General features: G+C 34.1%; 1 protein-coding gene across 9 annotated transcripts in view; it reads left to right on the plus strand.

Annotated features, from left to right (window-relative positions):
• The window catches only part of ANKRD17 (ankyrin repeat domain 17), a 162,777-nt gene that overhangs the window by 87,077 nt on the left and 57,898 nt on the right, over nucleotides 1–17,802 (plus strand). For 7 of the 9 annotated variants that reach the window (XM_023637982.2, XM_005608721.4, XM_070263709.1 and 4 more), the window contains 10 exons: nucleotides 253–486; nucleotides 3,357–3,451; nucleotides 5,361–5,598; nucleotides 7,219–7,410; nucleotides 7,791–7,900; nucleotides 9,769–9,856; nucleotides 11,322–11,449; nucleotides 11,690–11,833; nucleotides 12,244–12,346; nucleotides 13,777–14,529. In XM_023637982.2, the coding sequence (XP_023493750.2) occupies nucleotides 253–486; nucleotides 3,357–3,451; nucleotides 5,361–5,598; nucleotides 7,219–7,410; nucleotides 7,791–7,900; nucleotides 9,769–9,856; nucleotides 11,322–11,449; nucleotides 11,690–11,833; nucleotides 12,244–12,346; nucleotides 13,777–14,529 (2,085 nt within the window). The remainder of the gene's footprint in view (nucleotides 1–252; nucleotides 487–3,356; nucleotides 3,452–5,360; nucleotides 5,599–7,218; nucleotides 7,411–7,790; nucleotides 7,901–9,768; nucleotides 9,857–11,321; nucleotides 11,450–11,689; nucleotides 11,834–12,243; nucleotides 12,347–13,776; nucleotides 14,530–17,802) is intronic. The other 2 variants (XM_023637985.2, XM_070263710.1) reach the window with 1 other exon arrangement.

The following is a 17,802-nucleotide window of genomic DNA, read 5'->3' on the forward strand; positions in this document are numbered from 1 at the left end:
TGTGGTATGTGTATCTGATTTTTTCATATGTATTTGACCCTGATTTTAAATGGAAAGAATAGAGAATTGATTTCAGTAAGATGAAATCCAGTGAGGAAAGGAATGATATATATATACATATATATGTATAAATAGATTATCTAAATTTATTATGATTATAATCTCCCATTTCAGTTTTCTTCTTGATGTTAAATTAGACTCTTTTATTTTGGTATTTTATGTTAATGTGTTTGTTTTTCTTCATTAAAATAGGCAATACAGCACTTACATATGCTTGTGCTGGAGGCTATGTAGATGTTGTAAAGGTGCTCTTGGAATCCGGTGCTAGTATTGAGGACCATAATGAAAATGGTCATACTCCTCTTATGGAAGCTGGAAGTGCTGGACATGTGGAAGTAGCCAGATTGCTGCTAGAAAATGGGGCTGGCATTAATACGCATTCCAATGAATTTAAAGAGAGTGCCCTTACATTAGCTTGTTACAAAGGTACAGTATAAAACGTCTTATTTTTATTTTTTAATTTTTTTTTTTTGTTGAGGAAGATTTGCCTGAGCTACAGCCTGTTGCCAATCTTCCTCTTTTTGTATGTGAGCCTCCACCACAGTATGGCCACTGACAATGGGTGGTGTAGGTCTGTGTCCAGGAACTAAACCTGGGCTGCTGAAGCTGAGTGCACTGAACTTAACCACTAGGCCACCAGAGCTGGCCCTAAAACGTTTTTTAAAACAAAGTTTTTAAACACATGAAATGACAATTACTTTATATAATATTTTTTAATTAAAGGTAAAATTAAAACGTCGTAATAGTGTGTAGTATGTAATTAATTGTTAAATGAAAGTGTTTAAAAGTTTCGAAGTTTAAAAGCTTAATATTACTTTAAAAATATAAATTTAATATTATAAATATTGTCAACAATAAAATGACTCTTAATTGATCCTGTTGTTTTATCAGAAACAGTCATTTAATTTTAATGTGCACTATACTTTTAAATGATTTTGCATTATCAGAATTTTTGCCTGGTTCACACAAAAGAATTCCTATTGAATCCCCAAGTATTCAGCCTCTAACTTTAAAAGTAAACACAATAAAAGTAGCCAGAATGATGTGTTAACAGGAAGGTACTCAACGCTATTTCTCGAGATACCAAGAAGGAGAGAGAAAAATTGAAGACAAAGGAGAGATATGAAAAGGAAAATAAAAAGTGGTGTGGGGGGACTTTGAATTCACTAGAGCAATTATAAAGTATCATCAACACATTTAATAAATTTAGAAGGAAGAGCTGGTTGAAGTTGAGAACACCTACCTGTATGTAGCTGTATAAAAGAGGTGCATGATATTTTAAATATCAGCTAACCTGAAAATATTGATAATACAGAAAAATACTCTCTTTTGGGAAGGCAAGATAGTTGTGTGGAAAGATGCTTGGTCTCAATTAATTCTGTAGATTCTAGATCTAAAAAGAGAGCCACAGAGCCAGACATTTTTCAAACTCCGCCTTTATGACAGATAAATGGCTATAAATAAACTAAGGAAATTTTTAAAAAAGCAAATTTCATACAGTTTTATGTCTGTATAGCCATTCAGTTCAATGTTTCATCCCATCTGCAGCTATGCCATGTTTGTGTATCATAAAATAAGTGATAAATTCTTGACCCTGAGACAATGCTCTTCCAAGGCTGGGTACAAAATTTAAGGAGGCACTTACTCTCAATGGCTGAATCTTCACTTACCCAAGTTTGTGAGTGAATACTTCCTTAAATTTTGCACGCAAGACTTTGATCCCTCAGCCTAGTCCTAGCCCTGGTGTTTTGTTTCATTCTATTTCAGAGTGGCCAAGGTTGTGTGAGGTCTTTTGGAATAATTTCCTTTAAAAACATGGTTAAAATAATGATTAGGCGCACAAACAACTAAAAATTAAGTTAAATGTGGAAATATGCTCAATCTAAAGTGCTCTTGATTATCTGGTGTTACCAGATTTTCAGAGTAAGGATGGTTAGGAAGCACAGCTGAAGTCCTTTACTTCCCTAGTTGTTGGGTAATTAGGCAGAGGCTGATCTGCTTTGGGAGGAGAGGAATTAAGCCTTGGGGCATCCTCTCTCTTCTCACAAATACTTCTGAGCCTGGAACTGGCTGCATTTTACTACTGAGTCCCAGCTGGCCAGAGGAACTCTGAGATGGGGCTACGTTTAACTACTCTTCCCTCTCTCCTTTGCTTGTAGCCCCACCCTGCTTTCCAAATGGGGCATCTGAGGTTGGGGCTTGCAGGCTTTAATTAGAAGCTGGATGTAGAACTGAGCTGGTGGAGAACATCTCTACTGCTTCCAAGGATCCATGGACCCTCTCTGTTTCCTCTATTTCTGGTGAGGTCTCCTAGGACATAGATTGACAAGGAGGAGATGGGGAAGGGATAGAACTCAGTCTGAGACTGAGCATTGTTGTGGATCTTTGGGAAGGGAGAATTTCAGAGAGGAAAGGGAGGGAGATAGTTAGCAAAAACAAAATATGGCAGGTGCTATACTTACTCACTGAAGTTAGTTTTGTTTTAACTGGTTATCTATGATTCTACCATCCACTTCTTCCCCTCAGTCCCACTTGATTGAGAATTGACTGCAGCTCATTGTAAATAAAGTTGGGGGAAAAAATTAGTCATTTTTCTTTTGTTTCTTGCATAGTATCTGAAGTCCTTATTAAAATATAGTTTTTCTGTGTAACTGCTCATAAGGTATCTTTACCTGAACTGAAGCATATGGTTTATTGGAAACTACATAAATACAAGTGTATGTGTATGTGTGTATATATATACATATGTTTGTTTATATCTAAATAAATGAATGAATGTAAATTAAATGGTATTGTTTCAAGGATATTTTTATATATGCAGTTCCTAACTTACAAACTGGTTGTTCCTAAAAAGTTTATGAGTTAGTTGTTGAAACTTAAAATACATTTTCTCATAAGAAATAACTTCAGTAATTATCATCATCCCAGGCTACTAGTTCACAAAAGCTAATTTATTCCATAGCGTAAATAAAATAACTATAGCATTCCTGGACTCTTAAAAGGTTGTAGAAGGAATATAGAGGTATTGGATTTTAATGGCATCTTTGCTCATCTGCAGCAAGGATTCTAGTAGCAACAGTTTCTAGGGCAACAGGGTAAGGAATAGAATGGCAAAGCTCACATATCATTTGTATTGGACAGTGGGGTGTATTGAACAAGAGTGGCTTGTAGCTGACTTTAATATTATAAATTTATTGCTATAAGTTAGATATAACTTCTCAAAATATTGTAATTTTTTCTTATATTTGTTGGAATAATAAAGTATTTTTAAGTACTCTTAAACACTTTTGTTTTAGGACACCTAGAGATGGTGCGGTTTCTTTTGGAAGCAGGCGCAGATCAAGAGCATAAAACAGATGAAATGCACACTGCTCTAATGGAGGCTTGCATGGTAAGATTGGTGAAATACATACGTGAAATGTACTTATATATTAGGTAGAGAGATCAGAATTACTGTCCAATGAGTGCCTTTCCCTTGGGTTTAAAGATTCTGTTTATTATAGACTTAGTGTGGAGCAGAACCTCAGCTAACTGAATTATCAATAGTTTTCAGAGCCAGTTGTACAACATTAACTTCTATTAGAGGTGCTTTCTGAAACTTTACAGCACTACTTTCATTTTCTTAGCCTCATATAACTATACTGGTTTTATGTAGTTGACACAAGAAGTGACTTTTTAAAAGGTTGATCGAGAATATAAAAGGAGAATATAATCCACAGAGTATATACATAATGTTAAGAATAACATGTTCATCAAACCAATAATTTAGTTTATGAAAAATTTGAAATTACAGTATTATTTGTGTTACAAAATTCCTCCTCTATTGTGGTCTTTCATGAGCCCTGAATTCCTTTTTTAAGAACTCTTTTAAGTGTTTATACTTGGGGATGGGTCTGTATCTCAGTGTGTGATTTGTGGCATAGAAATGGATCGGAGTAACATTATAGACAAATTTATGAGAAAAGCATGCCAAAGACAGAAAAAGGCCCCAAATGAATTTGGTTTCTTTTCTCAACTTCCTTTCAGAGAATGATTATTGAAAGTATGTTAATTTTAATTAGTAATTTAAAAAAATTTTAGGTAGCCATTTAAGACTTGAGTTATCTTTGTTTTTCTTATTACCATGCCACTGTTTGCTTTAGTATGTTATTCTTTTGAACAAACATAAGTTTTCTTTGAAGATATCGAATTCATCATCTGTTAATATGAGGACAATATCTTTCTCTGGGGTTGTTGTGAGGATTAAATGAGATATAATGTGTGTAAAACACATCAGTAATATCCCCATGATACAGAACTTAACACATCCTTGCCACCCTCACTAGGGAAACAACCTATATGTAAATTAAGAAATTAAAATGGAATATTCTTTGGACCTAACCAGCATCCACTGGAAGTGTCGTAAGTCGATGAAAGATAGTAGAGGCCAGAGATTTGGAGGCTAAGAGATTGAAGTTTTAAACTGGACTTTAAAGGAAATGTGGGAGTTGGCTATGGAGGAAGAAAATTCTGAATTGAAGGAACAGCAGAGTAATTGTGGTAATAAAGACATTAAACGTGGTTTAATATGGCATGCATGGAGGCAACATTGGCATGGCATGTTCAGAAAATGATGAAATGTCTGTGAGGTAATACACAGAAGGAAAAAGTATATCAAAGGAAAAAAAGAGGGGAAAAGAGAGCCTTGGAGTTGCCAATAGTTAGGGAAGCTGTGGGAAAGGGAGACCAGTAAAGGAGACAGAAAATAATGAGAGAACTTCTTTTTCTTTTTCTTAATTTTCACTGGCATTTAAGTGTTAAACAAGACAGGAACTACCGTGTACATATTGTGTTCCTCTTCCCCTAACATATCATGCACAATTCCCCTACTCCTCCAAAACTATTGTCTTTTTCTTTTTCTACCTAATCAAAAGTTTGCTTTTCTTAAGGTTTCTACAGAAATCCTACTTTCCCTTTCTAAACTTTATCCTTTTAGCATTTAAGCTTATACCATGCAGTATTGATGTTATCTCAGAGGTCTCTTGTTTCATGTACTTGCTTTTTTTTTCCTGGTGGTTAGTAAGCTTCTTGATTGAAGTTATCATTTTGTTACATGTTTCATATCCTCAATCTCTATTTCCTATTATATACTAAAAAATATAGATAAATCTTAATAAATACTTGCCTTCTCAACTGTTAAATATAGATTTATTAATTCTTATTTGAATGGAGACCAGTAAACGTCATTGTCTAGTAATTGAGAAGTTTTCATATTTTTTTTAATGGTGCTGATTTAATTTTTTTAATTGCATTGTAATTAGGATGGCCATGTTGAAGTAGCTAGGTTACTTCTTGACAGTGGTGCCCAAGTGAACATGCCTGCTGATTCATTTGAGTCACCATTGACTTTGGCTGCATGTGGTGGGCATGTGGAACTTGCAGCTTTACTTATTGAAAGAGGAGCTAGCCTGGAGGAGGTCAATGATGAAGGTTATACACCATTGATGGAAGCAGCTCGTGAAGGACATGAAGAAATGGTGGCATTACTTCTAGGCCAAGGTAACCATACTGATCAAGACACTAACACACAAATGTGTAATATGTAAGATTATAGTTCTATAAGATTGAATTTCAATATTTCATCTTTCTAGGAGATTTGTAATGAGATGTTGTCACAAAAACTAATGATAAAGTGTTTGCTTTGAAAATGGCTCCCATACTGTGCTAAACAACATCAAAGTAGACTTCTTTAATATAGAGCTTTCAGAACCATCACGTACTGTGTGAATAAAAACAGAGAGAACTGGGGTTGGGTTAGGCTTGTAGGTTGTATGGGGTATATATGAGATTCAACATTTCTCAAGCTAGTATATTAAGACAATTCTCTTGGGGCAGAATACCGGGATAAATATTTGATATATCTGTTTTTCATGAAACAGTGTGGGAAATTCTGCCATAAGGACTAACTTGATAAGAATGCACATTTAGGGGCCAGCCCCATGGCCGAGTGGTTAAGTTCACACACTGCACTTTGGTGGCTCAGGGTTTCACTGTTTCGGATTCTGGGAGTGGACATGACACCACTCATCAGGCCATGCTGAGGCAGCGTCCCACATGCCACAACTAGAAGGACCCACACCTTAAAAAAAAAAAAATGCAACTATGTACTGGGAGGATTTGGGGAGAAAAAGCAGGAAAAAAAAAAGATTGGCAGCAGTTGTTAGCTCAGGTGCCAATCTTAAAAAAAAAAAATGCACATTTAAGAAGCTGTCAGGGAGCTCAGTATACAGTGGAGTTCTCTTTTGGGAAAAGTGAAACAGCTACTTTACTGTATTAAGATACCTTAAGTTTAGAAGTAATCTCCCATCTCTATCCATATTTGTAGCCTATTTTTCTCTCTCTTTTAGGGTAAACGTTTTGTTTAGACAAATTTAAGAGGAATGGCACATTTTAAAAAAATTTGTTTATTGAGAGAGAATATTGACTGAATTTTAAAAGCACTGGTTTTGGAGCAGATTTCTTAGGTTTGAATCACAGCTCCATTGCTTGCCAATTTTGTAACTTTAGGCACGTTTGTAACCCTCTGTGCCTAAATTTTGCCATCTGTAGAGTTGTGAGAGTTGCTATGTGTGTTTAAAGCTTTTGGGACCCTGTTTGTCACATAGTGCCTGTTAAGTGTTAGGTATGGTGATGGTGGTAGTAGTGATGATGATAATGTTGTGACCTTGGGCAAGTTGGTTAATCTCAATTTCCTTAGCTGTAAAGTGGAGCTAATAACAACATGTAAAGTGCTGTCAATATTGCCTGGCAAATGGTAGTAGTGTATTAAATGTTAGCTATTATTATCATCATTATCAACGTCTTTATCATCCTTATTTTTGAATCTTTATAATGAGGGAATATAGTTTATTTTTCTAAGTCCTTTATCACCTGACTTGTACCATCTGGCTGAATAAATCTTACTCCAGCTGTGTACATCAAATATGGACTGATGGATGTGGTTTTGATAGTTTTCTTTATTTTTAAGTGCCTAACAGGGTAAGGGAGAGGCACTTTATTATTTAATAAATAATCTAAGCATTCATTTTTTAAGTATAGTTTATTAGGAAACAATTGTATTTTGCTTATCTCTGGAATAAGTTAATGACTTTCTTTAAATAATTAGAATCTTTATTTTAGGAGCAAATATCAATGCACAGACAGAAGAAACTCAAGAAACTGCCTTGACTCTGGCTTGCTGTGGAGGCTTTCTGGAAGTGGCAGACTTTCTGATTAAGGCGGGAGCTGATATAGAACTAGGGTGTTCTACCCCTTTAATGGAAGCTGCTCAAGAGGGTCATTTGGAGTTAGTTAAATACTTATTAGCTGCAGGTAGGCATTTTTGCATTTGGGAGAAGATTTTGACATGATTTTTTTAAGTAAAAATGCTGATAATGCAAATAATCTTTTTCTGATATGATACACTGAATTTGTGTTAAAAAATGTGGTAAACTTTCATGTCTATTCTGAATAATTTACCTTATTGCTGTTTGAAGTATCAGCAGCTTTAATTTCAAGCGGTAATCTATTTCTAATTTTTTTTTTCTCTTTTCCTTTTAAAGATGCTGACAATATTCCCTATTTCTAGAAATGGATAAGGCTATTTTGTCTAATTTGAGGAAATATGGCTTATCTAGAAGAAATTTCTATGTCCATCATTTATGTCTTATGATTCTTTTATTAAGTCTGTATGTTGTTTAACACTACTACAGGAGCTAATGTTCATGCAACAACAGCAACAGGGGATACAGCACTAACATATGCCTGTGAAAACGGTCATACTGATGTAGCAGATGTCTTACTTCAGGCAGGAGCAGATCTGGTAAGCTGTATCACTTTTTAAATCCTAATATTTAAAACTAAGACAAGAAATTATTTTAAAATTCTATGGATATTGTAGACAAAGGATATTTCTTCTAATTTTATGTTGACCTTTTTGCCATTCTTTATCTCATTTAGTCACATTTTTTTTCCTACATTGTTTGGTGTCCATATTATTTTCTTTGTTAGCAGAACTGTCCAGTCTAGTAGCCCTTGTCCCCCACAAAAGATGGAAAACTTTGTATTAGATATATTAGTACAAATTAATTTTCTCTTAGGTACTTACCTATTTTTGGAAGCTTTTCTGATATTGTACAAAAAGTCAAACATAGCTTAGAGGCTTTTCACTGTAGCTTAGGAAATAAATTGTGCCTACATTGTTTAGAGCACTATTAAATAATAAAGGAGTTGAAAAAGGTAGGTATTTAATACATAATATTTCCCTTTAAATAACTTTTAGTATTTGAAGGATGAAATAGTGAGGTCATTATAAGGTAGATTATAAAGAGATGTCATAGGGAAAGTACAGAAAATAAAGAAGCTCGAAAGAGGTGAAGACGTCATGTAAGATGTTATATTTTAGACTGGGTAAGGTTTAGGAAGGTAGCTATGGCAATGCCGTGACTAAAGAGGTATTCCAGTGGGAAGAAATAGTATGAGTACAGCCTGAGACACAGGGAAGCATAAAAGCAAGTGTATATGGGGAAAATAGTCTTCCAGTTTAGCCTGTGAGGGAGTAGAGGTGAGACGTGAAAAGGTAGGTTTTAGTTAAAATGTAAGTACCTATATGTTCATGGAACTGAGATCAATAAGCAAATGTATTTTCCTGTAGAATTTCATAGTTTATGACAGAAGTTCACATGCAGGCAGAAACAGGCACCTCTATTCATTAGTTTTGTAAACTTGATAGTTATTTAACTTCTCTTTTCTCATTTATGAAAGGAGAGGATTGAATTAGATTACTATTGTGGTCTCTTTCAGCTCTGATTTGTTGGTATAACTCTTGAAGCGCTTTTTACACACATTATATTCTAGTTAGTTTTGTGCGTATTTTTTCCTAATTAGATTTTGAGCTTGAAGCTTAGGAACTGTACTTCCACTGTTGACCACAGTGGCTTTGAAACATACAGCAATGTAATCTTGCTTAGTTAATTGCAATTAGAACAACCTAGTGTATAGCTTAAGAGAAAAATCAAAAGTTATTCATCAGATGTGAATGTTAAACAGTATATATAATGCTTTATAAAAGGTATTTTTTCTCAAACCTTTATATTCTAAGATCTGAAAATTTCCCCAATAGTGTTCTCAATTACCCAGCAATCACAAGAATGCAGTAGATTCTCCATCATTTTGAGATCCAGAAATCTCTAGTAATATCTTATAACTGATGGTTTTAGCGATATTTAAATTATCACTAGACCTTGTTGTTTTTATGTAAGGTAAAATAGAGATGATGGGAAGTCTATAAGGCGAGGGAGTGATGTACTTAAAGAAATTCATACAGGTAGGATGCAAACTTACGAAAGGAACATCACTTGGAGTAGATAAGGATAATACTAATAATGTTGATTATTTAGAGAGGGCTGTGCTAGAGTGCCATTCACTGTCTCAAGTTCCACAATCCTTTGTGTAGAGAGAGAAGGAAAAATTACACAGATGGATTCAGTTCTTAAATTATTTCAGTAGAACATGTTTCTAATTTGAGATTTTTTTTAATTTAAAAATATATTTCTTAATTTATTTCAAAGCATGATATTTAATATACTTAGATTCATAAATTAGTCCAATTCTTTTCCTTTTTGATTTTTATGGCAAAAATAATTGTTCACTAGCAGTTAAATATCAATTAAGTCTGTGTTTTTTAAACAGGAGCATGAATCTGAAGGTGGAAGAACTCCTTTAATGAAAGCTGCAAGAGCTGGTCATGTTTGTACAGTTCAGTTCTTAATTAGTAAAGGTAGGTTTGTGTAAAGCAGTAGTTTTCCCCCAAAAGTGTGTATCCTCTGCCCTTGGATATTTAGAGATTGAGGAGTAAAGTACAATTTTTGGATATCATGTGGTAGGGTGATTCTACTGAGATTTTGTGAGTGGGTAGTTGATAAACATCCTATAAAGAAGAAATTCTCTATGAAAAACTTTCAGGGGTTTAAATAACTTAAAGTCTGTTCTGTTCATGTAATAATATATCTTGAAACTAGGATTTTTATGAAGTCGATGCCACTGAGTAACTAGAGGACAAGTCACTTTTCTACTTTATATTTCCTGGGGCCCAAATTTCCTTCTTTGTAAAATATAGAGAGGGGGGTCATAAATATAGCACAAAAAATGTTCAAAATTGAAATGTGACAAATATGCCAAAATACATGAAGGATTTTCATTCATGGTCAGTAATTCTACTTTGAATACCAAAAACCTTAATGACAAAAGTATGTTATTACTTTAAATTATTCTTTTGAATTATTTCTTAAGTGTCTACTATGTAAGTTCAAGTTGAAACAGTTTTTCATGCAGATTTCATCATCTTAAGTATAGGAGATTGAAGATTTTACTTTTGATTCAACATTGATAAAAGAAAGACTATATAGGCCATAAACAATTAAAAAGGCAATGTATGCCATTTCTCTCCTACCAGAAATACTAAAGATCTCTTGTTTGTAATTTTGTAGGTAAAGAAAATAAATCAGAAATAGCTTAGTGGTCAAATTATTTTAAGCAATTTGAATACATGCTTAACTTGTGACGTATGTTTATACTATAGTGTTCTCAAGAATGGGATTATTTGCATAATCACTATCCTCTCTCTTCTATGGTTAATTTTAATGAATCTGATTCCACTTTCTTCCTGCTATTTTTTTTTAATTTCCCACATTGTCTAGCACAATGCTCTAAATCAGGGATGAATTCATATTGAGGGGGAAATATACCTGTTTTCAGTTTCAAATATTTTCCAATGAAAAAAGATAGCACCATTACTTTCTATTCCTTGTTAATTCTCTACATATTTACCCCGTAGAGGGCAGCGTGGTTTATTTTTTGTTTTAGTTTTTAGTCGTCTTTTCTACTGAAGAACTTAAAATATAGATAAAATTTCATATTCTGCTTTTTTGAAGCAGTGATTACATTAGGAGTAAGATATACTTTTATCCTTTTCTTTTAATGATACCTACTGAAATATTTATGAACAAAATTATATCATGTTTGTCTAGGATTTGCTTTAGAATAATTCAAGATGGGAGGAGAAAACTGATGTGGGTATATGTAAAATGAGATTGACCATGTGTTTATAATCGTTGAAACTGGGTAATGTGTATTGGGGGGGAGGTTCATTATACTGTTTTTCTACTCTTTATGATTTTGAAGTTTACTGTAATTTAAGAAATGACAATCTCTTAACATGATTTTCCATGCCTTGTCTGTTTTAGGAGCAAATGTGAATAGAACCACAGCTAATAATGATCATACTGTACTGTCCCTGGCTTGTGCAGGGGGTCATCTGGCAGTGGTGGAACTACTCCTGGCTCATGGGGCAGATCCTACTCATCGTTTAAAAGTATGTGACTCAAATGTTTCAGATAGCATTGTGAATTAATTCTTCATTCTTTGACATTACAAAATATCATCTACAAAAGTTCTATTTATAGATGGCATTCTAAGGGTATTCATTTTCGTCTCTCTTATTAGAGTAAACTTAAGATTTTAATGTGTCTGGGGCCTATGGCTTTATCTTCCTTAATGGTTCTGTTAATTAACTTATTTAAAATTTTTTCCCATTCCACATCCTCTCTTTTAGGATGGCTCGACTATGTTGATAGAAGCAGCAAAAGGTGGCCATACAAGTGTTGTTTGCTATCTTTTGGACTATCCGAATAACTTGCTTTCAGCCCCTCCACCAGATGTCACTCAGTTAACCCCCCCATCCCATGATTTAAATAGGGTAAGATTCAAAACTAAAAGCATTTTATATCATATCTTCTTTATCCCCTTTTTGCTCATGGTGTCAGTTTAAACTAGATTGGTGATTTTTTGTTATAACACGTCGTTCTTTTTAAAGATATGTACTTGATATGGTTAATGAACATCTGGTTTAATATTCAATTCTAGATTGATATTATTTTGCTTTGCTTTCTTATGGTCAGAATAACAATTTGAATTCAAAGTCGATTAAAAAAGTGTCATGAAAAATAATTGGGTACCAACGTATTTTAAGTAAATATATCATTGTCTGAGATTCATGCCGTATTAAAAATATTTTGAGTTAGTCTCTGTAATTTGTTCTTCATTTAAAGCATATTATTTAATGTAGTGTGTAGGGAAAGCAGAAATATAATGTTTCTTTTGTCTTAGGCTCCTCGTGTACCAGTTCAAGCACTGCCCATGGTTGTTCCACCACAGGAGCCTGACAAACCACCTGCCAATGTTGCCACTACTCTTCCCATCAGGAATAAAGGTCAGTTAAACTTCTAAAGACTGTTTCTTACATCTTCTCCAGTAAAAATGATAAGATTACAGAAAAACTAGCCATTTAAAGTTATTTTTTTACAAGAAATGAATTTTACTAAGTTGGCATAATTAAAGATTTTTTTACAAATGAAAATAGCATGTTATTGGGAAAGAAGTAGTTAACAGCACTAATTTGTGCTAGAATTAGAAGTATTAGCAGAGAAATTCAGATGCTCATCTTTGATGCAATTCTGATTATTCATGATTTCCTCTAATAACTAGTCATTCATGTTTATGTTAAAATGTTAGGCTGGGTATAGTTGGCTGACATTTTTGTAAATTAATTAAAAGTTAAAATTTATTTCAGAATAACGGGTTTAATATAGATTTTATATCTGGATTACCTTTTCTCCCCCAGTAGTTCAAAGTTACTTCAGATCTGCTTGTTTGTTTCTCTAGAATTCTGAGGTCCATAATTGACTTGTGGATGTTACACCATGTATGTTCATAAGTTATATCCCAAAATATTATAGCTACCAGTTTGAATCAGTTTTTGTTTTTAAAAAGTTTGCCTGAAGAACCAATGCAGTTTTAATTTTTTGGTTTTCGGCTACCTGTATTATTTTACCACCAAGAATACTAAGTATTTCTACCAGCTCTTTTCAATCACTACTACCAATATAGAGCCTTGGCACCATTTTCAATTGATATAGCAAACAACTGATTGCTATACCTGTAGCCAGAACTGTTTATTCACCTGGCTGTCAGAAGATACAGTGGATGGCGTAGTCCAGCATCTTTTCTTCCAGGGAAACTGAATCTCAGTTCTCTACTGGCCAGGTAGCTGTGTGAATATGTGAATTTATATCATGTCTTTATCAGTCTTGAAGATGCTAGGCCCCAACAAAGACATATATTTTAGTTGGATTTTAATTGCCTGGTATTTCTCAGTGATTTGGGCACTCTTTGTGTGTATGTGTGTATGTTTAAAGGGCACAGACTATTAAATGTGGAAAAACCTTGACTTAGAGGTCTGAGTTTTCCCTACATCTTAATAATTTAGCATTATTTTTCTGTTCTTATAAGTTTTTACATCTTTTTGACCAGATGGAGTATCCACACAGTCTTAGATTTTACTTAAATTGCACCACATAGATATCACAAACCTTCATCCATCTATTGCCTAATTTTAGCCGTGTGATATTTAAAACGTTCTGAAATTAATTTCCCAAAGATTACTCTATGCACATAAAATACATACATTTTATATTTATGTTGACGAAGGTGGATTTGTTTTTAACTGCTTAACAGTGCATTTTCACCTTCTGTGGATATGATAACTTGGTGCATAACTGTTGGCACTAAACCTCCCAACAGTAACTCTGTAATGAGGATGCCATTCATGTGCACTTCTGAGGGGGTTTCTTTTTCACACAGCTGCTTCTAAACAAAAGTCCAGCAGCCATTTGCCAGCAAACAGCCAGGATGTACAGGGTTACATCACCAATCAGTCTCCAGAGAGCATTGTAGAAGAGGCTCAGGGAAAGTTAACAGAACTGGAACAGAGGATAAAAGAAGCCATAGAAAAGAATGCACAGCTGCAGTCCTTGGAACTGGCTCATGCTGACCAACTTACCAAGGAGAAGATCGAGGAGCTGAACAAAACAAGGGAGGAACAAATTCAGAAGAAACAAAAGATTTTGGAGGAACTACAGAAAGTAGAACGAGAACTACAACTGAAAACTCAGCAGCAGCTAAAAAAGCAGTATCTAGAGGTTAAAGCTCAAAGAATTCAACTTCAGCAGCAGCAGCAACAGTCTTGCCAACATCTGGGACTACTAACTCCTGTTGGGGTTGGAGAACAGCTTTCCGAGGGAGACTATGCACGGTTACAGCAAGTGGATCCTGTTTTGCTTAAAGATGAACCCCAGCAGACTGCTGCTCAGATGGGTTTTGCACCAATCCAGCCTCTGGCCATGCCTCAAGCTTTGCCTCTGGCGGCAGGTCCCTTGCCTCCAGGGTCCATCGCAAATCTTACAGAACTGCAAGGAGTGATAGTTGGACAGCCAGTACTGGGCCAAGCACAGTTGGCAGGGCTGGGGCAAGGAATTCTGACAGAAACACAACAAGGGTTAATGGTAGCCAGCCCTGCTCAGACCCTCAATGACACGCTGGATGACATCATGGCAGGTGGGTTTATATTGTTATGAGCAGGTATCAAATATGATTTGCTTAAGGAGAGTAAGAGTGTGCCAGAATTTTTTGCCGTTACCCAACTTGAGAACTATTTTTGGACTCTTGACCCATGTATATCTTTAGAAATATTAGTTCAGTCTCAGAAGTTCTCAGATGGATACAGGTCAAATTAAAGATTAGCTCGTTCAATACAAGTGACTGAAACTTTCTAGCTTAGCTGGGTAGGCTGGGAATCTAGGTTTTTCAGTAATGGGGTTGATGTTTGATTTTTTTGTTTTTGTTTTTGTTTTTTCTCTTTAAGTTCAGAATGTTAAGATTGAATTTTGGCTTTTTTGCTTCTGTGTTCACACTAATAAACTGGGAAATTGATAGAAGTTGAAGTGCAAAACTATTAGGACACTTCAGGAAGCTTATTTGTGAACAGAAATACTTTATATCCTAATGGATCAGACTTCAAACCTGATGGATATTTAAAAAAAAAACAGCAAAAAACATAAACACTTTTAGAACAATAATAAAGTACCAAATCAAATAGGGTTTGATTATACTGTATGTCAGTATTTTTATCCCCTGTGAATGTTATTATGTAGTCTCTTTCTAATTGTATTATGGGAAGGTGTGGTCCCCTGATAGTATCGTAAATGATATATCTTTCAATGTGTAGCCAGAGAAATTTTATTCCATTATAATTAGTTTCATTGGCAAGAAGAAATACTTTGGAAGGTTATTTTTTATTGGTTCTAGTTTGGGGTACTTATTTTTTGTGAGTTCTGTAACAAAGTAATAGAATGAGATTTTACAGGATCATAAACCATAGAATGTTATACTGAGAAGGATCATTTTCTTCATATAAAAAAAGAAAAAAAATTTGAAAAGGAAGGAAAAAGGAAAGACAATGGAAATAAATAGTTGAATTTTGATAATTTTCATCTACTCTCTTCTTCCCCTTGTTTAATTCTTTGGTCTGTGCTTAAAAGATGATTAAATTTCTCTCATTTTGAAACTATGTTTTAGTAGCATTACATATTATGATGAGATTATACCAAATTTAACTTTCACCTTTTAAAGGAATAAAAGAAAACTAAATTTTGTACTGTTGAAATATTAGGCTAACATTCAGAAACTAAGAAACCAGCTAAGGAGACAGATTTTATACTTACAAATTGCTCTGAAGTTTCCCAGTCCTCTTTTGGTATCACCTCAACAGTCATATGTGGAATGAAGTCTCTGCTGATCCTAGAGGGTACAGTAACTACCTTGGAAAAAATACTATTAATCATTCGTAAGAACTGTAAACATTCTTATATTGATAAGTATAAAATTTTTCTATACATTTGGCAATTACTGCTAATCACCATTAGCTGGTTATTATAATTTGCAATATAATTTTTAAGATATTAGATATCTTATAAAAATTGCAGCACAGTAGCCAAAAGTTCCAAATTTTGTATTACTTCCATGACCAATAATCTGGATCATAATGGTGTTCTTTCTGTGTCAATTGAACTACCAAAGAATGGTATAGAGTTAAGTGGTTTTTTTATCCAGTTAAATGGAGAATGGACATTCCATACCAATGAATATTTACAAATTTTTTGACATGCTGTGAGAGTTTACCTGAAGTTCTTGGGCATAGTTATCAACAATTTGCCAATTGTACAATTTTTATGCTTACCAGAATTATCAGAGGTTTGTAAAGTAGTTTTTCTGTTGATTTGTTTACCAAACAAAAACGATTAAATTCTGCCTATGTTTTCCAGGTGTATTCACATAAAAATTTTTAAAAAGCACATAACTTTTCAGGAAGTATGACAAATACTTGTCATTATAAAATACGTTGCCTCTTTATTATGCTCATTTATGTGGGGAGAGGAGAGATGACCAAAAGGAAACTGAATTAAAAACATCCAGCTACCTACTGCAGTTCGTCCCTGTCACCGTGCAGAAACAGAGAGAGATTCATGCACTCGCTTCCATAACCTTTCTTTAAACTTCTTCTATGGTGGTACTTGTTCTTTCAGTTGACCGATGACCATTTCCATGTCTTTCTTTGGGTTGTTTAATATCTTACAACCTCATTAGGCTCGGTCTTCCTTCCTTCACTGTAACCTCTACTCTTTAATTCTTAGTCCCCATTTATTAGACTGCTCTTATAAGGTTCCGTCTCTTTTTCTCTGATACTTGCTGGCCAGTCTTCTGTATTCCCTGTTCTCCATACTTAGCAAAGTAAAATCAGTTCCCTCATTAACCACTCTTACCACCTTGCCTTTGCTGTGTTTTCAAGTTCCCTCTTTCCTTGCCTGATGTTAAAACTTTTCTGAGCATCTGGTTCTCCTCTCTAAAATCTAACCCTAAAATGAAGTCCCACATATAAAGATCTGTACCAGAGTTCCTTCAGGTACCTACATATTTACAATTGTTACTTTTAACGGTAGAGAATGACTGAGTGACAGGCAGTTACTTAGTTTTAGTAAACCAATTTCACAGTTACCCCAATGGAAATGAAATGAGGGAATTGATTTTTCCTATCTCCTTTTAAATGAGGTGATAAGAAGAACCAATTTGACCAAAAGTAAGAGAATTAATTTTAGTATGTTCTTGAAAAGAACTTATTCCAGTTGAAATGTAAGTTATAATTTAGTCATTTAACAATAAAACTTAGATTTTTTTGTTTAGTATATCATGAAATAAAAATCAGTACTTTGGACAGATTGATGTTCATTCTGTTTAAGCTAATTTTTATACTTAGCGTTTTCATTTGTGAAAATCAGTCCAATCAAAGGAGAATCTATCTTAAGAGCCATAGATTTTATCTGGTTTTGAAATTTATACTTAAAATATGTACATTTAAATTATCTTGATTTTTTTTTTTTCCTTAAGCTATAAAACTATCAATATGGAGTAACAGTATCAAGGTGATTTAGATGATCAGTTTAATACGTTAGTACATACCTTTTTCTATCAGTCTGGATCCATAAGGATTCAAACAGTGTTTTGTTTTTTGTTTTGTTTTGTTTCCTCCTTTGTTTTTCCTTTGGCTTTTAAGTGGACTTAAAAATGTATAATTATAGAATGTGTGTTGCTATAATGTATAGTGTATGTTTGTGCCTGAACTAAGGATTTTATGTAAAATAGATTTCTTAATTGACAACCATATTTATAATTGTTAAATAAGGTCGATTTCAGTTTTGTTCTTGGCAGGATGGTAATCTCTTTTGCCTGGTTTCAGATGCAGTTGTGAATCATGATTGTTTTCTGTGTGATGTA

The sequence above is a fragment of the Equus caballus genome, chromosome 3 (assembly GCF_041296265.1).
Source record: "Equus caballus isolate H_3958 breed thoroughbred chromosome 3, TB-T2T, whole genome shotgun sequence".
NCBI classification, from domain to species: Eukaryota; Metazoa; Chordata; class Mammalia; order Perissodactyla; family Equidae; genus Equus; species Equus caballus.